This window comes from Salvelinus fontinalis, chromosome 18, assembly GCF_029448725.1.
Source record: "Salvelinus fontinalis isolate EN_2023a chromosome 18, ASM2944872v1, whole genome shotgun sequence".
NCBI classification, from domain to species: Eukaryota; Metazoa; Chordata; class Actinopteri; order Salmoniformes; family Salmonidae; genus Salvelinus; species Salvelinus fontinalis.
This window is the reverse complement of record NC_074682.1, coordinates 45,163,212-45,184,453: the sequence shown is the minus strand read 5'-3', so window position 1 is coordinate 45,184,453 and position 21,242 is coordinate 45,163,212. Positions and strand designations below refer to the sequence as shown.

General features: G+C 43.1%; 1 protein-coding gene across 1 annotated transcript in view; it reads left to right on the top strand.

Moving 5' to 3' along the window:
• Window positions 1–21,242, top strand: part of LOC129815622 (plexin-A1-like) — a 474,873-nt gene that overhangs the window by 209,690 nt on the left and 243,941 nt on the right. Inside the window, exon 4 of the mRNA XM_055869594.1 lies at window positions 7,820–7,960. Within this exon, the coding sequence (XP_055725569.1) occupies window positions 7,820–7,960 (141 nt within the window). The remainder of the gene's footprint in view (window positions 1–7,819; window positions 7,961–21,242) is intronic.

Sequence of the window (21,242 nt, the reverse complement as noted above, 5' to 3'; positions counted from 1 at the left end):
AAAAAAAGGCCCTAAAAGTAGTCAGACTCCAGACACCCTAGTCACAGACTGTTCTCTCTGCTTCCACACGGTAAGCGGTACCGTAGCGCCAAGTCTAGGTCCAAAAGGCTTCTTAACAGCTTTTACCCCCAAGCCATAAGACTCCTGAACAGCTAATCAAATGGCTACCCAGACTATTTGCATTGCCCCCCCCCCCCCCTCTATTTTACACTGCTGATACTCTCTGTTTCTTATCTATGCACTTTAACTCTACCTACATGTACATATTACCTCGACTGACCTGTGCCCCCGCACATTGACTCTGTACCGGTAGCCCCTGTATATATATCTTCGCTATTGTTATTTTACTGTAAGGTCTACACTGTAAGGTCTACACCTGTAGTATTCAGCCCATGTGACAAATACTATTTGATTTCTAAGCCAGTTTGCATGGCATTGCACCCATTTGCTGCTAGCATAGCACCCACCGGTGTTCTTTTTCCTTAATATTGAACGTGCACCAGTTTGGAACCTCTATTCTGTCTGCTGGAATTCCTTTTGGTTGCGCTCTGAAATTATGCTTTGTAAATCTTTCTCTCTCTCCTTCCATCTCCTTCCCTTGCCTCTCTCTCTACCTACCTATCTCTCTCTCTACCCATCTCTTTCTCTCTCAATTCAATTCAACTCTCTCTCTTTCCCTATCTGTTTGTTCTGTGTGTGTGCAGCATGCATGTCGATGATTGAGTTAGTGCGATTTAGCTATCATTGGAAGTTGAAATGCACTGCGTCGAAAGACTCACTACACATACTTAACGGCGGTGGCATTTAATTTCAGAGGGAGCAAGGGAGGGATACAAAGGAAGGTGGGGGATGGAGAGGTGTTTACGGGGAACATGCGGAGTAAAAGCCATAATGTTGAAGGATAGTCATAATTTGCTGCCAAAACGGTTAGTGTTGCCGCTTCGGCGGTGGAGAGGGCCTTGTGTGTGTGTGTGCACGCGCCCACCGGGATGTGCTTGTCTTCAGACAGACAGCTGACTAAACCTGAGAGATGTGAAAATGAATACGTCCAATGTGTGTGTATGTGGTGCCTTTAAGGGCCCTAGTCATGTTAGTGGCTCCTTTAAGAGCCTGGCCCAAGCCATGTTGCTGTGGATTTGGGATTAATACTGTAGTTTTTACCCGCACCGGATGTGAAAGGCCACGACCATATATATGAATAAAGAGATTGTGTGTGTTTGTGATCACGTGTGTGTGCGCAATCACCCTCTCCACATGGTGTTGGGTATAGATAAGAGAGGACCTTTTTGATGTACAGTGAGCACTCTGTAAAACCTTTCTCTCTCTCTTTAGACAGATCTCTAGTATAAACTATACACAGCTGAGACTCACATCAAGCAGCTATGGACTGAGTCATTGTATTACTCCCTCCCATGTTCATATCCACAAGTAAATTCCATTGAAAAGGCTTTAATGGAATGATAAGATGTTGCATTGCCAACATAATAGTATTTTGTTTGATTGATGAAGCGTTGGTTTATGGATGGCACAGGAGTAGCCGGACTACACATGAGAAGCCTCTGAACAAGCATGTGAGGAGAGAAAAGAGGATGTTGACTTTTGGTCGCTTCACAGACCTTAAGACTGTGTTTGTGTTCTCTCTTCATTGTCAGTAAAGCTCTGTGTTACAAATCCCTTTGGCCCGACAGTCTGGGGGGGATGGTAATGGGACCCGTAACACAACTCACACTAGTGAAAACGTAACAGTGAGAACAAATAACCACGGCAACTTAAATCTACCGTCAAACTACGGTAGATCAAAAAGGGGCTGAGCTGGACCCAAGGAATTTAACAATAAGCATCCAAAAACACCCCTAAGCTCGACTAGCCTATTTCAACAACAGCTAACTAACTAACCAAAAATAGTGGGTGGTCCGCCCAGTTCTAACTAGTGTTTACCTACGGGTAGTGTATGCCCATGGGTGAACTGTCTGGTTACCCCCTTTTCCCACTATCAAAGAAACACTCAAACACCATAACAAAAAACAATACTCACAGGTAGGAACAAAGTGACATGTATCCTAAACCACACAAGAGATCTACAACATTTGGCATTTACAGAGAGATTGAGCTCCACAGAGAGATCGAGCTGTTGAGAAAACAACTGACAGGGGTTTTAAACCAAGGGAAAGGGACTGTGATTGGGTAAGGGAAAAGGAGCAGGTGTCTTCTGATTAGCGACTAATTGATGACTGATTGGGGAATGATGATGGTCATCTGTGAGTAGGGGAGAAGGAGAGAAAAGAAATACACACAGGATACACACAGAATACTTGCATCCGTAACACTCTGTCTGTCCCACTGTTTGTGTCTGAGGTGTTTTGGCAGGATCATGGCGTCTGAACTACATATTACGTGTGTACTGTTTGAGAGAAGTGGGACCGTAGAGGTTGTTCATCTGTAGTGATGCCTATGGTCTTTAGTCTTTGCTTCTAGCCACTCAGCCATACTAAAGTGATCCTAGGTGTGTGTGAGCGCGCGAGACTTATTTTGGCCAGTAAAAGCTGCATCACAAGCTACATTTCCTGTTAACCTACCGCTTCCATGGGGGTGGTGGCCCCAAACAAATCTGAACTCATGAGGGGCCGCAGTTGCTTACTGAGAGAAAATTAAGTTTTACAGCTAATTTGCTGCAATTCTACACATTTTGCCACAGGGTGGAGAGACATTTTTGCAGTTTTTAATATGATTTCTGAGTGAGAGTGACTAACAAAATCAATGCGACCATGATTAGGGCTACTGCAAGTTAGATAGTTGGCCTCTAGACTAACTTACCAATCTTTTTTTTTTGCTGAAATGGGGTAATTTAGTGATTATCAGAGAGAAACTGCTGATGCAAAAAACATATTTCAAAATTGCACCTTGTGTAGTCTACTATTCTGACTCACCAGTAAATTGAGTCCCACCCCCCTTTTGCAAGGGCTGTAATGGCTCAGTGTTCTGCCACCTCAGTGAGTGATGCGTCTACTGGAGTTCTACGAAGCTCGGAGCGAGACTGGATGCTAGTAATTCAATTGTCTTTGAGTTCATCACTTAGAGAGAGGACGTGACTGAGTGATGGTAAATGAACAGAGTTGAGAGATGGTGAAAGGGAGAGAGCGATGTGAGACAAAATATTTGCATTTTTTAACTATCTCCCTCTTTCCCAACCTCCTTCCCTTGCCGGTTCAGTTTCATTCCTGAAACCACTGTGTTTCCACATGGGCTGTGTCCGAATGCTCTGCCGTGGCCTCCTTCCATCACCTCCCTTTCCTTGTCTCATTTCCTTGTCTCCCTTCGGGGACTGGAATTACCACCACTCTCCCATTCACTCCTTTCTTCCTCTCCTCCTTCGGTCTCCATTGTTCCTCTCAGAGCGGGACGTGCCACATCTCCACTTCATCTCCCCCCTTGTAACATCAAAGGGTGGAACGTGCCTGAGCTGCTATTATGCATGGAGAGACCCAGTTATGTCAAGACTGTGCTCCAGTCAGGGGAGCAGGAGAGGGGATTGCAGGGGATTGGACAAATGTGTGTGCACAAATGTATTAGGTGTGTGTGTGGTTTCTCTGTGAGCACGTTTCCGCAAGTTTGTCTGTGGTTCCTGAACTAGCTACCTTCCCCACCTCCTTTTTTAACATCAAAGAAGTTTGGGATGCCATGCAGCTCCCGAAACGAACACATACAGAGAACCAGACTGTCAGCAGCCCCATAGCAAAGACTGAGGACACACACACACACACATACAGTCTACCAGTTATCTCAGTAGTGTGTTGTACTGTAGGTAGGTGGTGTTTAAATATACAGGAACCTGTCAGGGAAAGCTGGACCGCATCCTCAATGACACCCTATTCCATAAATAGTACACTCTGAACCCTTGTCAAAGTAGTGCACTACATAGGGACTTCTCTGGATGAAGGCACAATGGATGACTCATAGGCTAGAGGCAGAATTTCAGGTTGTGTCCAAAATGGTACCCTATATAGTGGACTACTTTTAACCTACACCCATAGGGCTCTGGTCAACAGTAGTACACTATGTATGGAATAGGGTGCCATTTAGGATGCAAGCTCAGTCACATTGATTGGCTAAAAAGGCATGTCAAATGCAGAAATTATACCTGCTGTCCATACTCCTAAAACAATTAGGTTTTAAATATTGAATGGCTAAGCACTCACTTAAAGATAAACTGTACATTTTTCAAGGTTTTTGGAAGTTTGAATCAGATGACGGAAAGTAGACGAGAAGAGGGGACCAGTTAAGACTATTGAGGCACACCCCTAAGTCTTCTCCAATAGCGCCACAGTATGCATGTCATATGACAGGGGTGAGTTGATTTTGATGCATTCACTCTGGCAGCTTTCATTCAATACTGACAGCAGGTGCCTTATCACTCCCTCTGTGCTTATCAATATGCCAATGTCTTGTGTTTATCTAGTCCTACCGGGTGTGTTTGAAGGGAGTTAACAATGAGGGTGAAGATGGGATAATTTATAGATAGCTCAGTGTCACATACACTATTTGTAGACAGGGAGCCTCTGCCTCTCAGTATCCTTCTCTTCCTTTCTCTACAATTATCAAGTTATTTTCAATTGAAACCACTGAGCTTATGCTCCCCCTTACATATTCTCTGAAACCAACAGACACTCAAAGTCAGAAAGACACAATGGAAAAACTGTCGTGATAATTATCGACTGTCTCCTGGTTGCATGCAAGTGTAACGGATGTGAAATGGCTAGCTAGTTAGCGGGTACGTGCTACTAGCGTTTCAATCAGTTACGTCACTTGCTCTGAAACCTAGAGGCTTTTGTGGAGGCTTTTGTGGAGCGATGGGTAACGACGCTTCGTGGGTGACTGTTGTTGATGTGTGCAGAAGGTCCCTGGTTCGCGCCCGTGTCGGGGCGAGGGGACGGTTTAAAGTTATACTGTTACATTGATGCTGTTGACCCGGATCACTGGTTGCTGCGGAAAAGGAGGAGGTTGAAAGGGGGGTGAGTGTAATGGATGTGAAATGGCTAGCTAGTTAGCGGGTACGCGCTACTAGCGTTTCAATTAGTTACGTCACTTGTGCTGAAACCTAGAAGTAGTGTTGCCCCTTGCTCTGCAAGAGCTGCGGCTTTTGTGGAGCGATGGGTAACGACGCTTTGTGGGTGACTGTTGTTGATGTGTGCAGAGGGTCCCTGGTTCGCGCCCGAGGTCGGGGCGAGGGGACGTACTAAAGTTATACTGTTACACAGGCTATTGTATCGATGGTCTCCCTGCCCTGGTAGAAACCTACACACTATGTTAAATGTGTTTCTCTCCTCACCAAAACCTTGATTATTAGATTCCCTCTGTCTGCTCAGGAGAATAGCTTGGCTTAATTCAATTAGCCAAATGTTACTTATGTTTCAAACTCACCCTTTTCCTCCCTCCCTCCTTTAGTCTCTCACCCCCCCATTCTCTTGCTCGCTATCGCTCTCCTTCCTTAGCTCCCTTGGTCATTTGCCTTAAAAATACCACCGTCTACATTTTAAATAAATAACACCAGATAGACAGTGTGTAAAAAATTATAATGAACCTACATTTTTTAAATAATTTATTCTCTGAAAACTATTTTCAATATAGTTATCAGCATTATTTAGCAGATTAGGTTGATTTTTGTGGTATTAACCAGTGATCTTGCCAACAACCTTCAGCAAGAATATGAGCAATATGGAGTTATTGACAATGAAAAACGTGGGAATTGTGTCCCCTTGTCTAATTTAATTGCTACGTTTACTGTCAATATAGTATTACAAACATTTGTTAAATTTATTTCAGAAAAAAATGATGTGCGACGAGGAAGGGCTGTTGACATACGGTATACAGTGCATTCGTAAAATATTCAGCCCTCTTTTTCCACATTTTGTTATGTTACAGCCTTATTCTAAAATGGATTAAATACAACAAAAATCTTAATCAATCTACACAACACCCCATAATGACAAAGTGAAAACAGATTTTTTGAAATGTATTAAAAAAACAAAACAGAAATTGCTGATTTGCGTAAGTATTCAGACCCTTTGTAATCAGATTTGAATTTGAGCTCAGGTGCATCCAGATTCAATTGATCATCCTTGAGATGTTTCTGCAACTTGATTGGAGTCCACCTGTGGTAAATTCAATTGAATGGACATGATTTGGAAAGGCACACACCTGTCTATATAAAGTTCCACAGTTGAATGTGCAGTTTGTCAGAGCAAAAACCAAGCCATGAGGTCGAAGGAATTGTCTCCGAGACACAATGTGTCGGGGCACAGAACTGGGGAAGGGACCAAAACAATTTATGCAGCATTGAAGGTCCCCAAGAACAGAGGCTTCCATCATTCTTAAATGGAACAAGTTTGGAACCACCAAGACACTTCCTAGAGCTGGCCGCCCAGCAAAACTGAGCAATCGAGGTAGAAGGGCCTCGGTCAAGGACGTGACGATGGTCACTCTGACAGAGCTCTAGAGTTCCTCTGTGGAGATGGGAGTACCTTCCAGAAAGACAACCATCTCTGCCGCACTCCACCATTCAGGTCTTTATGGTAGTGGCCAGACGGAAGCCACTCTTCTGTAAAAGGCACATTGCAGCCCGCTTGGAGTTTGCCAAAAGGTACCTAAAGGACTCTGACCATGAGAAACAAGATTCTCTAGGCTGATGAAAACAAGATTGAACTCTTCGGCCTGAATGCCAAGTGTCACGTCTGGAGGAGGTATAACATCATCCCTATGGTGAAGCATCATGCTGTTGTGATTTTTTTCATCGGCAGGGATTGAGAGACTAGTCAGGATCATGGGAAAGATGAACGGCACAAAGTACAAAGAGATCCTTGATGAAAACCTGCTTCAGAGCACTCATGATCTCCGACTGGGGCTAATGTTCGCCTTCCAACAGGACAACGACCCTAAGCATACAGCCAAGACAACACAGGAGTGGCTTGGGAACAAGTCTCTGCATGTCTTTGAGTGGCCCAGCCAAAGCCAGGACTTAAACCCGATCTAACATCTCTGGAGAGACCTGAAAACAGCTGTGCAGTGACGCTCCCTATCCAATCGGACAGAGCTTGAGACACTATTATTGCACTATTATTTATTCCTGAATATATTTAGGCTTGCCATAAAAGGGGTTGGATATATGTTGACTTAATTAAGACATTTCAACTTTCCATTTTGATTAATTTGTTTAAAAAAACAACAATGTAAAAACATATCACTGTGACATTATGCAGTATTATGTGTAGGCCAGTGACCAACATTTTGGACAATTTCATCCATTTTAAATTCAGGCTGTAACTTAACAAAATGTGGAACAAGTCAAGGGCTGTGAATACTTTTCTATTTATGACAGTTTGGCCTTACCCAGGCCTTCTTTTACAATGACAAAATGTATGATACAAATGTCAATTATATGTCAACCATCCTTCCTCCAAAGGACCATTCTATGGATTACATTTTGTAAAATTCCCCAAAATCATGATCTTTCTTTGTCTGGGTTTGGTGAGGAATCACTCCTGTCCATATATAACCTCTGGTATAGTGTAGTTATCAAAAGTGATACACTTTTAACAAATCACAAAGGACCATAGATCTCCTATAGGGGCATATATTTGACTTTTGTTCTCACAATAATCAGTCCCCATCCGTCTTTTATCCAAAGCAACGTATAGTTCAGTGAGTGCATACATTTTATGTGACCCTAGTGGGAATTCATCTTTGGGGTTGCACGAGCAAAACTACCCAACTGAGCAACACAGGACAAGTATGTAACCTACCATCTTTCTGTGTCTCTGTCTAGATCCTGGTTAACTCAGTAAGTCCCACACATCCTGCTCTGCTCTATGAGAACCTGGTTGTGAGTGATGGCTTCAGCCCCATCCTCCGAGACCTGCTCTTCTCTCCTGACCTCCAACACATCTACACACTCTCCGACAAACAGGTAAGACAGATGCACACAGGTATGCACATTGGCACAAAAGCATGCACACACACACTCGCTCCAGCATATCAAACTCACCGACAAATATGTATTGCACACTCACACACAGGTGGGCGTACACACACACACACACACTCACACACACACACCTCAGACAGCATGTCAAAATAAAGACTTTGGCAGGTGTCAACAGGGGCCCAACGATGCCTCATTAGTACACACACACACACAACCTTCCGTCCCACCAAATACACCTTTTAATTAGATCTGGCCATCTGACCCGGGTCCCACAAACCACCATCCCCACAAATCGCGGCCCCTACAAATCATGGTCACCCGTGTCGCACACATGCACACCAGGGGAATGGGCAAATGTCAGGTGTATTCCATGTGGAGACCTGGTCATTTACAGCCCTGTTGCTGGATAGGCTGTCTAAAGATTGGAAGCTTGTGGCTGTGGGTTGCCTCAAATGTTGCAGCTGACACCCCCTTTACCACTCATTAGTACAGGGGAAAGAAGCAGGAGAGTGCGAGGTAGACTGGGAGAGGCAAAGAGGGAGAAAGAGGAGTCCATAATGCATCTGTATGAAATGTGTCCATTTGACAATGTACAGTTGAAGTCGGAAGTTTACATACACCTTAGCCAAATACTTTTAAACTCAGTTTTTCACAATTCCTGACATTTAATCCCAGTAAGAATTTCCTGTTTTAGGTTAGTTAGGATCACCACTTTATTTTAAGAATGTGAAATGTCAGAATAATAGTAGAGAGAATGATTTTTCAGCTTTTATTTCTTTCATCACATTCCCAGTGGGTCAGACGTTTACATACACTCAATTAGTATTTGGCAGCATTGCCTTTAAATTGTTTCACTTGGGTCAAACGTTTCGGGTAGCCTTCCACAAGCTTCCCACAATAAGTTGGGTGAATTTTGGCCCATTCTTCTTGACAGAGCTGGTGTAACTGAGTCAGGTTTGTAGGCCTCCTTGCTCGCACACACTTTTTCAGTTCTGCATATACAAATTTTCTATAGGATTGAGGTCAGGGCTTTGTGATGGCCACTCCAATACCTTGACTTTGTTGTCCTTAAGCCATTTTGCCACAACTTTGGAAGTATGTTTGGGGTCATTGTGCATTTGGAAGACCCATTTGCGACCAAGCTTTAACTTCCTGAATGATGTCTTGAGATGTTACTTCATGATATCCGCATAATTTTCCTTCCTCGTGAAGCCATCTATTTTGTGAAGTGCACCAGCCCCCCAACAACATGATGCTGTCACCCCCGTGCTTCACGGTTGGGATGGTGCTCTTCTGCTTGCAAACCACCCCCTTTTACCTCCAAACATAACAATGGTCATTATGGCCAAAGAGTTCTATTTTTGTTTCATCAGACCAGAGACATTTCTCCAAAAAGTACAATCTTTGTCCCCATGTGCAGCTGCAAACCGTAGTCTGGCGGTTTTGGAGCAGTGGCTTATTCCTTGTTGAGCGGCCTTTCAGGTTATGTCGTTATAGGACTCGTTTTACTGTGGATATAGATACTTTTGTACCTGTTTCCTCCAGCATCTTCACAAGGTCCTTTGCTGTTGTTCTGGGATTGATTTGCACTTTTCGCACCAAAGTTCGTTCATCTCTAGGAGAGAGAACGTGTCTCCTTCCTGAGAGGTATGACGGTTGCGTGGCCCCATGGTGTTTATACTTGCATACTATTGTTTGTACAGATGAATGTGGTACCTTCAGGCATTTGGAAATTGCGCCCAAGGATGAACCAGACTTGTGGAGGTCTAATGATGTTTTTCTGAGGTCTTGACTTTTTCCATGATGTCAAGCATAGAGGCACTGAGTTTGAAGCTAGGCCTTGAAATACATCCACAGGTACACCTCCAATTGACTCAAATTATGTCAATTTGCCTATCAGAAGCTTCTAAAGCCATGACATCCTTTTCTGGAATTTTCCAAGCTGTTTGAAGGCACAGTCAACTTAGTGTATGTAAACTTCTGACCCACTGGAATTGTGATACAGTGAATAATAAGTGAAATAATCTGTCTGTAAACTAATGTTGGAAAAATTACTTGTGTCATGCACGAAGTAGATGTCCTAACCGACTTGACAAAACTATAGTTTGTAAACAAGAAATTTATGGAGTGGTTGAAAAAATAGTTTTAATGACTCGAACCTAAGTGCATGTAAACTTCCGACTTCAACTGTAGATCCTATTGGTGCACATTATTTCTCTCTCGGGCACGCTCACTCTTTCACTCTCTCTCTCGCACTCTCTCGCACACACCACACCCAAACATCTCAATGCCTGACTTTGATCCTCGTTAACAGAGACCAGGTGGGTTAAGCGGAGGGGTGCTGAAGTGTGTCAGGGGGTACCTCTCTGTAGGGTAGACCCGTGGTTAAAATCCCTCAGTATTAATGACTAGAGGTTGTTCCCCTAGCCCACCATCGTTCCCATAACCCACTCCCTCTTTTGTCCATGTCTCGGCTACTCAGCTTGCACCTCTCCTCTTTTCCCCCATCTTTCCTCTCTCTCTGACACGCTCCCTTCTAAGCCCAAATTGAGGGCCGCCCTCTGAACCGGCTTGCATTGATTCCATTCCCATACATTTTTTTATGATTTAACCCTCTTTTTTATCGCCTTTTCCAGCTTTCTCTACCTCTCTCTCTTAACCATTCTTATTCAAGCTCACCCTTCATTCGCTTTCTCTCTCTCGCTCTCCAACCTCTTACACCTCTACTGAACTATGTGAGCTAGTTGTGGAATATTCTGGAATTGAATCTTGGGTAGAAGGAAGGGGGTGGAAGTAGAGGAGGGGGTGGAAGTAGAGGAGGAGGATGTTGAAAGTAGAGGAGGGGGATGTTGAAAGTGGAAGTGGATGATGGAAGGAGAGGAGGGTGATGATGGAAGGAGGAGAGGGTGATGATGGAAGGAGGAGAGGGTGATGATGGAAGGAGGAGAGGAGGATGATGGAAGGAGAGGAGGAGGATGATGGAAGGAGAGGAGGAGGATGATGGAAGGAGAGGAGGAGGATGATGGAAGGAGAGGAGGAGGATGATGGAAGGAGAGGAGGGTGATGATGGAAGGAGAGGAGGGTGATGATGGAAGTAGAGGAGGAGGATGTTGAAAGTAGAGGAGGGGGATGTTAAAAGTAGAGGAGGGGGATGTTGAAAGTGGAAGTGGATGATGGAAGGAGAGGAGGGTGATGATGGAAGGAGGAGAGGGTGATGATGGAAGGAGGAGAGGAGGATGATGGAAGGAGAGGAGGAGGATGATGGAAGGAGAGGAGGAGGATGATGGAAGGAGAGGAGGAGGATGATGGAAGGAGAGTAGGGTGATGATGGAAGGAGAGGAGGGTGATGATGGAAGTAGAGGAGGATGATGGAAGGAGAGGAGGGTGATGATGGAAGTAGAGGAGGATGATGATGGAAGTAGAGGAGGGTGATGATGGAAGGAGGAGAGTAGGGTGATGATAGAAGTAGAGGGTGATGATGGAAGGAGAGGAGGGTGATGATGGAAGTAGAGGGCAGATTTCAGGGTTTAGGTTGAGTCGTTGAGCATGTTAATGCCACCCCACAATGAATCCCGGTTATATACCACACACTCTCTCCTCTGCCTCGCCGGTTACACAAGTGTGTGAGGATGTTGCATGGCAGGCCCGCAGGGTTCCATGAGAAAAGCCAAGCACATTAAAGTGTCACTGGACACATCCACTGGAGCGTGGCCCATGGCGGGTCTACAGATACATAGACACACAGACACGATAGGAACCCTGCTCTGAGTCTCTCTTTAGGAGCATGGTAAAATGTTCCAGTAATTTAAGGGCATGATTCTCATGATTTATTAAAGGGGAAATTTGACAGAAGGTGTGTGTGTGTGTGAACTTATGCATGAACCTTGAGGAGACAGTCCTAGTTAAACAGCCATGGACTGAAGACAGCCAAGACAGTATGACTACATACATATATTCAGCTGTCTTTATCTCTATGACTGAGCTGTCATTTATAAAATAGTCATATTGTGGGCAATTTAGCCATTTGCCAAGTGGAGAGAGCAGACAATTACTATCAAAGGAAACACATTCTACAGAAAAAGAGATGGACAGAGAAGCTTTATCTCTAACATAAAGATATACTTTCATACACTATCTGTCAGAGAATTGTTCTTCAAACATTGTCTTAGATCAGCCATGCCACTGAACAGCAAATCTGCATTGCTATCTTTCTCTATTTCCATTCATAGAAAATACTTATAACCAAGGTATCTGCCATTGTCTTGTAATCCATGTACTCTGCCTTGTCTTCGTTTCATTGTTTAGCAAAGTCACTGGGCTTTAAAACTGGAATTCTTGTTGCCTTACACACGGTCAAGAGTCTTTGACGTTGCTCATGCGTATGACCTGCGAACTCAGGCACACACACGCACACACTTATACCCCTGTTTTTGTGAGTACCTTTGTGTGTGTGCTTGCTTGTGTGTGTAGGGTGGCTATTGTCTATCCTCTTCAAAGAGTATTCTCATTCCAAATCGCAAAATAAGCTCTCTCCTGGGCTCCTAGCATCGGCCACAGATTGACAGTACTCACACAATTTCTCTCTCACTCCTCACAATGCCAAGAGCATCACCATTATCCCAAGGTTGCAGGTTCAAATCCCCAAAACCGCTCCCACAAAGGACAGCGCAAACCTAGCCCCTATCCTGTTCGGCACGTGTTGGTCGGGGTGCGAACCGCCTTTTGACAAAGTAGTTTCTTGTCTCCGGGGGCAACATGTGTACATCAATGGGTTTGAACCCGCAGATACTTGGACACCAGCCAACCTCATTAGCAGTAGCAGACCTGGCTCCAAACAACACCTCAGTGCAAACAAAGAAAAGGTAAAGTTGCTGGGGAAATGCTTGCTGCACCTACAGTCAGGTACTATACCTGCCGGAATTAGTTAGGATGTGTGCCTAAATCCTGACTGAAATACAAAGTGTATCAGTTTGTTGTGTTAGGTATCCAGGAATTAGGTAAAATAATAATTTTGAGAAAGAGGAAACTAGTGTTGGTTGGACAGTAAAGATGTGTAGTAATCTGAGCTATTCACTCAGCACACACAAACACTTAATACATAGCTCTGGTTATATTAGTAGGATATACAGTCAGTTTATTAGGTACACCCATCTAGTACTGGGTCAGACCCCCCTGTGCCTCCAGAACAGCCTGAATTCTTCAGGGAATCGCTTTGACAAGTTGTCGGGAAACGTTCCACGGTGATGTTAGTCCATGCTGAAACGATGGCATCGATGGCAGTTGATACGATGGCCACGATGGCAGTTGCTGCAGATTGGATGGCGATACATTCATGCTGCGCTTACAGCCCGTTCCATCTCATCCCAAACATGCACTTTTGGATTGAGGTCTGGGGACTGTGCAGGCCATTCTAGTAAACTGAAATCGCTGTCATGTTCCTAGCAATGTTTTTCCACTCCTCTTGTCCAGTGTTGGTGCCCACTGGAGTCGCTTCTTCTTGTTTTTAGCTGATAGGAGTGGAACCTAATGTGACCGTCTGCTGCAATAGCCAATCCCTAACAAGGATTGACGAGTTGTGCGTTACGAGATGCAGTTCTGCACACCACTGTTTCACTGCAGCGTTATTTGTCTGTTTGTGGTCCGCCTGTTCTCTTGTATGAATCTTGACATTCTCTTTCAACCTCTCATCAACAAGCTGTTTTTGCCCACAGGACTGCCGCTGACTGGATGTTTTTTTGTTGCACTATTCTCGATAAATCCTAGATACCGTTGTGTGGGAAAAGCCCAGGAGGCCGTTTCTGAGACGATCATATCTCGATCAGTCGCTTAGGTCACTCGTTTTACACATTCAATAGAGTAGTAACTAAATGCCTGTCTGCCTGCTTTATAAGCAAGCCACAGCCACGTGGCTCAATGTCTGTAGGAGCGAACCATTTTCGTGATCGGGGGTAGTCTCCTCTTTTATTCTCAGATTCATAAGCCTTATAATACATCTAAATGCATGTTCAAGTACCATGCTGTACAGTCACACTTGGATACACCAGTCTAACACATGTATGCACACAAACACACACACAAAGCTGAGAAACACACAAACCATATGGGGGACGTAGTCATTGTAATGTAAATGTTAATAGACTTTGGGGTGGTGATGTGAGACGCGGAAAGGGGCAGACAGTAGATGAACAGAGGCCGGGGATGGAGGGGGGGGGGTTGTCCCGCTAAAACCTTCCTCCTACACACACACACACACACTTCCACCACTTACACGACCTTACCCCCTTCTCTCTCTCTCTCGCTCATGGTGAAAGTGCTGCTATTTAACACTCTCTCGTGGTGAAAATGTTGCTCTCACTCTCTCTCGCGGTGAAAGTGTTGCTCTCGCTCTCGCGGTGAAAGTGTTGCTCTCGCTCTCGCGGTGAAAGTGTTGCTCTCGCTCTCGCGGTGAAAGTGTTGCTCTCGCTCTCGCGGTGAAAGTGTTGCTCTCGCTCTCGCGGTGAAAGTGTTGCTCTCGCTCTCGCGGTGAAAGTGTTGCCCTCTTGGTGAAAGTGTTGCCCTCTTGGTGAAAGTGTTGCCCTCTTGGTGAAAGTGTTGCCCTCTTGGTGAAAGTGTTGCCCTCTTGGTGAAAGTGTTGCCCTCTTGGTGAAAGTGTTGCCCTCTTGGTGAAAGTGTTGCCCTCTTGGTGAAAGTGTTGCCCTCTTGGTGAAAGTGTTGCCCTCTTGGTGAAAGTGTTGCCCTCTTGGTGAAAGTGTTGCCCTCTTGGTGAAAGTGTTGCCCTCTTGGTGAAAGTGTTGCCCTCTTGGTGAAAGTGTTGCCCTCTTGGTGAAAGTGTTGCCCTCTTGGTGAAAGTGTTGCCCTCTTGGTGAAAGTGTTGCCCTCTTGGTGAAAGTGTTGCCCTCTTGGTGAAAGTGTTGCCCTCTTGGTGAAAGTGTTGCCCTCTTGGTGAAAGTGTTGCTCTCATGGTGAGTGTTGCTCTCTCTCGTGGTGAAAGTGTTGCTCTCTCTCTCGTGGTGAAAGCAATTGAAAGATAAAACAAATATGAATTAAACAATAAAAAATTAACACTAAATATTACACTCACAAAAGAATAAAAACATTTCATATTATGTCTATGTAAAGTGTTGTAACGATGTGCAAATAGTTCAAGTACAAAAGGGAAAATAAACATAAATATAGGTTGTATTTACAATGGTTAGTGTTCTTCACTGGTTGCCCTTTTCTTGTGGCAACATGTCACAAATATTGCTGCTGTGATGGCACACGGTGGTATTTCACCCAGGAGATATGGGAGTTTATCAAAATGTTGTTTGTTTTTTGAATTCTTTGTGGGTCTGTGTAATCTGAGGGAAATATGTGTCTCTAATATGGTAATTCATTTGGCAAGAGGTTAGGAAGTGCAGCTCAGTTTCCACCTCATTTTGTGGGCAGTGTGCACATAGCCTGTCTTCTCTTGAGAGCCATGTCTGCCTGCGGTGGCTTCTCTCAATAGCAAGGATATGCTCTGTACATAGTCAAAGCTTTCTTTCATTTTTGGTCAGTTACAGTGGTCAGGTATTCTGCCACTGTGTCCTCTCTGTTTAGGGCTAAATAGCATTGAAGTTTGCCCTTGTTTTTTGGTAAATGATTTCCAATGTGTCAAGTAATTATCTTTTTGTTTTCTCATGATTTGCTTGGGTCTAATTGTGCTGCTGTCCTGGTGCTCTGTGGGGTGTGTTTGTGAACAGAGCCCCAGGACCAGCTTGCTTAGGGGACTCTTCTCCAGGTTCATCTCTCTGTAGGTGATTGCTTTGTTATGGAAGGTTTGGGAATCACTTCCTTGTAGGTGGTTGTAGAATTTAACGGCTCTTTTCTGGATTTTGATAATTAGCGGGTATCGACCTAATTCTGCTCTGCATGCATTATTTTGTGTTTTGCGTTGTACAAAGGATGTTTTTCCAGAATTCTACATGCAGAGTTTCTATTTGGTGTTTATCCCATTTTTAGTGAATTCTTGGTTGGTGAGCAGACCCCAGACTTCACAACCACCAAGGGCAATGGGTTCTATAACTGATTCAAATATTCTTAGCCAGATCCTAATTGTGATGTCGAATTTGATGGCCCTTTTTGCCTTGTCTCTCAGATTGTTCACAGCTTTGTGGAAGTTACCTGTGGACCGTCTCTCTCTCTCTCTCTCTCCTTCTCTCTGCTGAGTGTTGAGTGATAAGGACAAGTGTTGGATAAACACTAGTCTCCATGGCACTGATAAGCACCCACTGACCTCTGCAGACCTATGAGAATAATCAACACCATTGTCAACAATGAGACCCTCTTAATACACACAGGACGATGTGCACAACACACACAGGCCTCTGTTGTTTCCTGTCTGTAAGGGTTGTGTGTGTGTGTGTGTGTGCTTATACAACAGTTTGGTCTAATCCTGGATGCTGATTGGTTAAAACCGCGTTCCAGCCGGTGTCTATTCCACAAGCTACCATCAGCTAAAGCTATGACATTGAAATGCCTATTTAATCTGTTCCATCTCACTGCACAATCCACTGACTCATCAGCCCAGCTAGCCCGTTTCTAAACCCAGCCAGCCAGTTTCTAATCTCCACTATAAAAGCATCTAGACATTATCTCACATTTCTTTGGGACTTACATTTACAGTTGAAGTCGGAAGTTTACACACACTTAGGTTGGAGTCATTAAAACTCGTTTTTCAACCACTCCACAAATTTCTTGTTAACAAACTACAGTTTTGTCAAGTTGGTTAGGACATCTACTTTGTGCATGACACAAGTAATTTTTCCAACAATTGTTTACAGACAGATTATTTCACTGTATCACAATTCCAGTGGGTCAGAAATTTACATACACTAAGTTGACTGTGCCTTTAACCTTTCACGAGTATCTACCCCGGGTCCGGGAGCACCCCCCACCCCCCCACACTGAGTAGCATAGCCTAGCTTAGCGTCACAATTAAATAGTAGCATCTAAATATCATTAAATCACAAGTCCAAGACACCTAATGAAAGATACAGATCTTGTGAATAAAGCCACCATTTCAGATTTTTAAAATGTTTTACAGGGAAGACAAAATATGTAAATCTATTAGCTAACCACGTTAGCAAAAGACACCACTTTTCTAACTCCATCAGTTTCTTACTCCATCAGGTGCTATCACCAATTCGGCTAAACTAAGATATTGATAGCCACTAACCAAGAAAAAACCTCATCAGATGACAGTCCGATAACATATTTATGGTATAGGATAGGTTTTGTTAGAAAAATGTGCATATTTCAGGTAGATATCATAGTTTACAATTGCACCCACCGTCACAAATGGACTAGACTAAATACATAGTGCAACGTGTTTACCTAATTACTAATCATCAAACATTTCGTAAAAATACACAGCATACACTAATCGAAAGACACAGATCCTGTGAATACAGACAATATTTCAGATTTTCTAAGTGTCTTACAGCGAAAACACAATAAATCGTTATATTAGCATACCACATATGCAAACGTTACCAGAGCATTGATTCTAGCCAAAGAGAGCGATAACGTAAACATCGCCAAAATATATAATTTTTTTCACTAACCTTCTCAGAATTCTTCAGATGACACTCCTGTAACATCATATTACAACATACATATACAGTTTGTTCGAAAATGTGCATATTTAGCCACCAAAATCATGGTTAGACAATGACAAAAGTTGCCCAGCTGGTCAGACAATGTCGTGCGCCATATTAGACAGTGATCTAGTCGTATACATAAATACTCATAAACGTGACTAAAAAATATAGGGTGGACAGCGATTGATAGACAATTTAATTCTTAATACAATCGCTGATTTACATTTTTTAAATTATCCTTACTTTTCAATACAGTTTGCGCCAAGCGAAGCTACGTCTAACAAGATGGCGTCATAAGCATTAACATTTTTTGACAGAAACACGATTTATCATAATAAATTGTTCCTACTTTGAGCTGTTCTTCCATCAGAATCTTGGGCAAAGAATCCTTTCTTGGGTCTAATCGTCTTTTGGTCGAAAGCTGTCCTCTTGCCATGTGGAAATGCCAACTGCGTTCGGCATGAACTGGAAACCTGCCCGGCGCTTCAAAGTGTCTCAGAAATAAATGTCCCAAAATGCGCACTAAACGGATATAAATTGCTATAAAACGGTTTAAATTAACTACCTTATGATGTTTTTAACTCCTATAACGAGTAAAAACATGACCCGAGAAATATTACTGGCTACACTAATGCTTGGAAAAAGAGCAGGTCGGTGTCCACCGCGCGCCCGACGCAGCTGGAAAAGAGTTCCTACCTACAGGTTTTTTTCATTTATAGTGGCTGTGATTGCGCAATCGATACCATTCAAATCGTCATCACGTAAAGGCATCCAGGGGAAGACGTAAGCAGTGTCCGTATCCTGATAGCGTTCACAGTGGCCTTTAAACTGACTCCAGATCAGGCGCCAAAATGTGTGAAATCTGACTCCATGTCAGGGAAATTGCTGTAGAATGAGTTCTGTTCCACTCAGAGACAAAATTCCAACGCCTATAGAAACTAGAGAGTGTTTTCTATCCAATAATAGTAATAATATGCATATTGTACGAGCAAGAATTTAGTAGGAAGCCGTTTAATCTGTAATGCAATTATGCTAATGAGAAAACAGCACCCCCTGTAGTCGCAAGAAGTTAAACAGCTTGGAAAATTCCAGAAAAGGATGTCATGGCTTTAGAAGCTTCTCATAGGCTAATTGACATCATTTGAGGTGTACCTGTGGATTTATTTCAAGGCCTACCTTCAAACTCAGTGCTTCTTTGCTTGACATCATGGGAAAATCAAAAGAAATCAGCCAAGACCTCAGAAAAAAATTGTAGACCTCCACAAGTCTGGTTTATCCTTCGGAGCAATTTCCAAACGAAGGTACCACATTCATCTTTACAAATGATAGTACGCAAGTATTAACACCATGGGACCATGCAGCCGTCATACCTCTCAGGAAGGAGACACGTTCTCTCTCCTAGAGATGAACGAACTTTGGTGCGAAAAGTGCAAATCAATCCCAGAACAAAAGCAAAGGATCTTGTGAAGATGCTGGAGGAAACAGGTACAAAAGTATCTATGTTCACAGTAAAACGAGTCCTATATCGACATAACCTGAAAGGCCGCTCAACAAGGAATAAGCCACTGCTCCAAAACCGCCATAAAGCCAGACTACGGTTTGCAACTGCACATGGGGACAAAGATTATACTTTTTGGAGGAATGTCCTCTGGTCTGATGAACCAAAAATACATAACTGTTTGGCCATAATGACCATCGTTATGTTTGGGGGAAAAAGGGGGAGGGTTGCAAGCCAAAGACACCATCCCAACTGTGAAGCACGGGGGTGACAACATGTTGTGGGGTTGCTTTGCTGCAGGAGGGACTGGTGCACCTCACAAAATAGATGGCATCATGAGGGAAGATTATGTGGATATATTGGAGCAATATCTCAAGACATCAGTCATGAAGTTAAAGCTTGGTTACAAATGGGTCTTCCAAATGCACAATGACCCCAAACATACTTCCAACGTTGTGGCAAAATGGCTTAAGGACAACAAAGTCAAGGTATTGGAAAGGCCATCACAAAGACCTCAATCCTATTGAACATTTGTATCTGCAGAACTGAAAAAGTGTGTACGAGCAAGGAGGCATACAAACCTGACTCACTTACACCAGCTCTGTCATGAGGAATGGGCCAAAATGCACCCAACTTATTGTTGGAAGCTTGTTGAAGGCTACCTGAAACATTTGACCCAAGTTAAACAAGTTAAAGGCAATGCTACCAAATACTAACTAAGTAATACTAATTACTTCTGACCCACTGGGAATGTGATGAAAGAAATTAGTGCTGAAATAAATAATTCTCTCTTATTTTGACATTTCACATTCTTAAAATAAAGTGGTGATCCTAACTGACTTAAGACAGGGAATTTCTACTAGGATTAAATGTCAGGAATTGTGAAAAACTGAGTTTAAATGTATTTGGCTAAGGTGTATGTAAACTTCCGACATCAACTGTAGTTTTCAACAGCAGAGATTTGTATAAACTTTGCTGTCTGTCTCCGACAGTTGCAACATTGTTTAAATATTCAAATTCTATCTCCAGCTGTCACATAGTAATGAACGTTTCAGGATGAGAGAGACAGACAGGCAGCTTTTCTTAGCCAGTCTAAATCAGCATAATTTTTATGGATATATACTATACAAATAAATATCAATTGATAAAAGGCCAAAAAGTTAGTTTGCAGTCTTTCCAGCTTCAGTTTGAAGTGATTATGTTAGCTGTGTTGTTGAACAGAAGTGTTCTGATGTGTGAGCACATTTTCTATGCCCGGTGAAATTGCACCTCATTAGTTCATTCTTATGGATGTATCCAAATAAATGTGACTAGAAAACCGCTTAAACTAATGCAAATGCAGCTACTGTTGTTATTCTGGCTGCACTGTTTGACGTGACTGTAAGTTAGCCATAGTTGGCTAGCTAGCAAGCAAGAACCTTGCCAGCTAGTATGGTAATAGAACATTTAGAACGAACGACTGGGTCCATAAATACAGAACATAAAGACTAACGACTGGGTCGCGCCTCTGGCTACCGAACCGACAGAACAAACGACCTGGCTAGCAACCCTATATTTGTGTCAGGACATTATCTTGGGGAAGGATGAAATAATATGAATAAATTCCTAAACATTTATGAAATTATGTTAATCATTATTTGAATATATGTAACTCATTATATAAAAGTGATCATATTCTCGATGTGGTGTTTGGAGTATATATTGGCAAGGTTTGTCGGCCCTCGAGACGGATATATTCTCCAAACAATGGCTTCTCGGGCACTATCACTTCAGTACTGAATATAACCCTGACCATTGCAGTAACAACCACGTTCATACATTACTCCTCCAAAGCACATATCTAGGTTCAGCTTCCACTACCCAAATCCTAACCGTCACCATTAAGCAACAACACTCCAAACTGACCCTAGATCAGTGTACTGTACCAGTCAAACGTTTGGACACCTACTCATTCAAGGGATTTTCTTTATTTTTACTATTTCTACATTGTAGAGTAATAGTGAAGTCATCAAAACTATGAAATAACACATATGGAATCATGTTGTAACCAAAAAAGTGTTAAACCAATCAAAATATATTTTATATTTGAGATTCTTCAAAGTAGCCACCCTTTGTCTTGATTACAGCTTTGCACGCTCTTGGC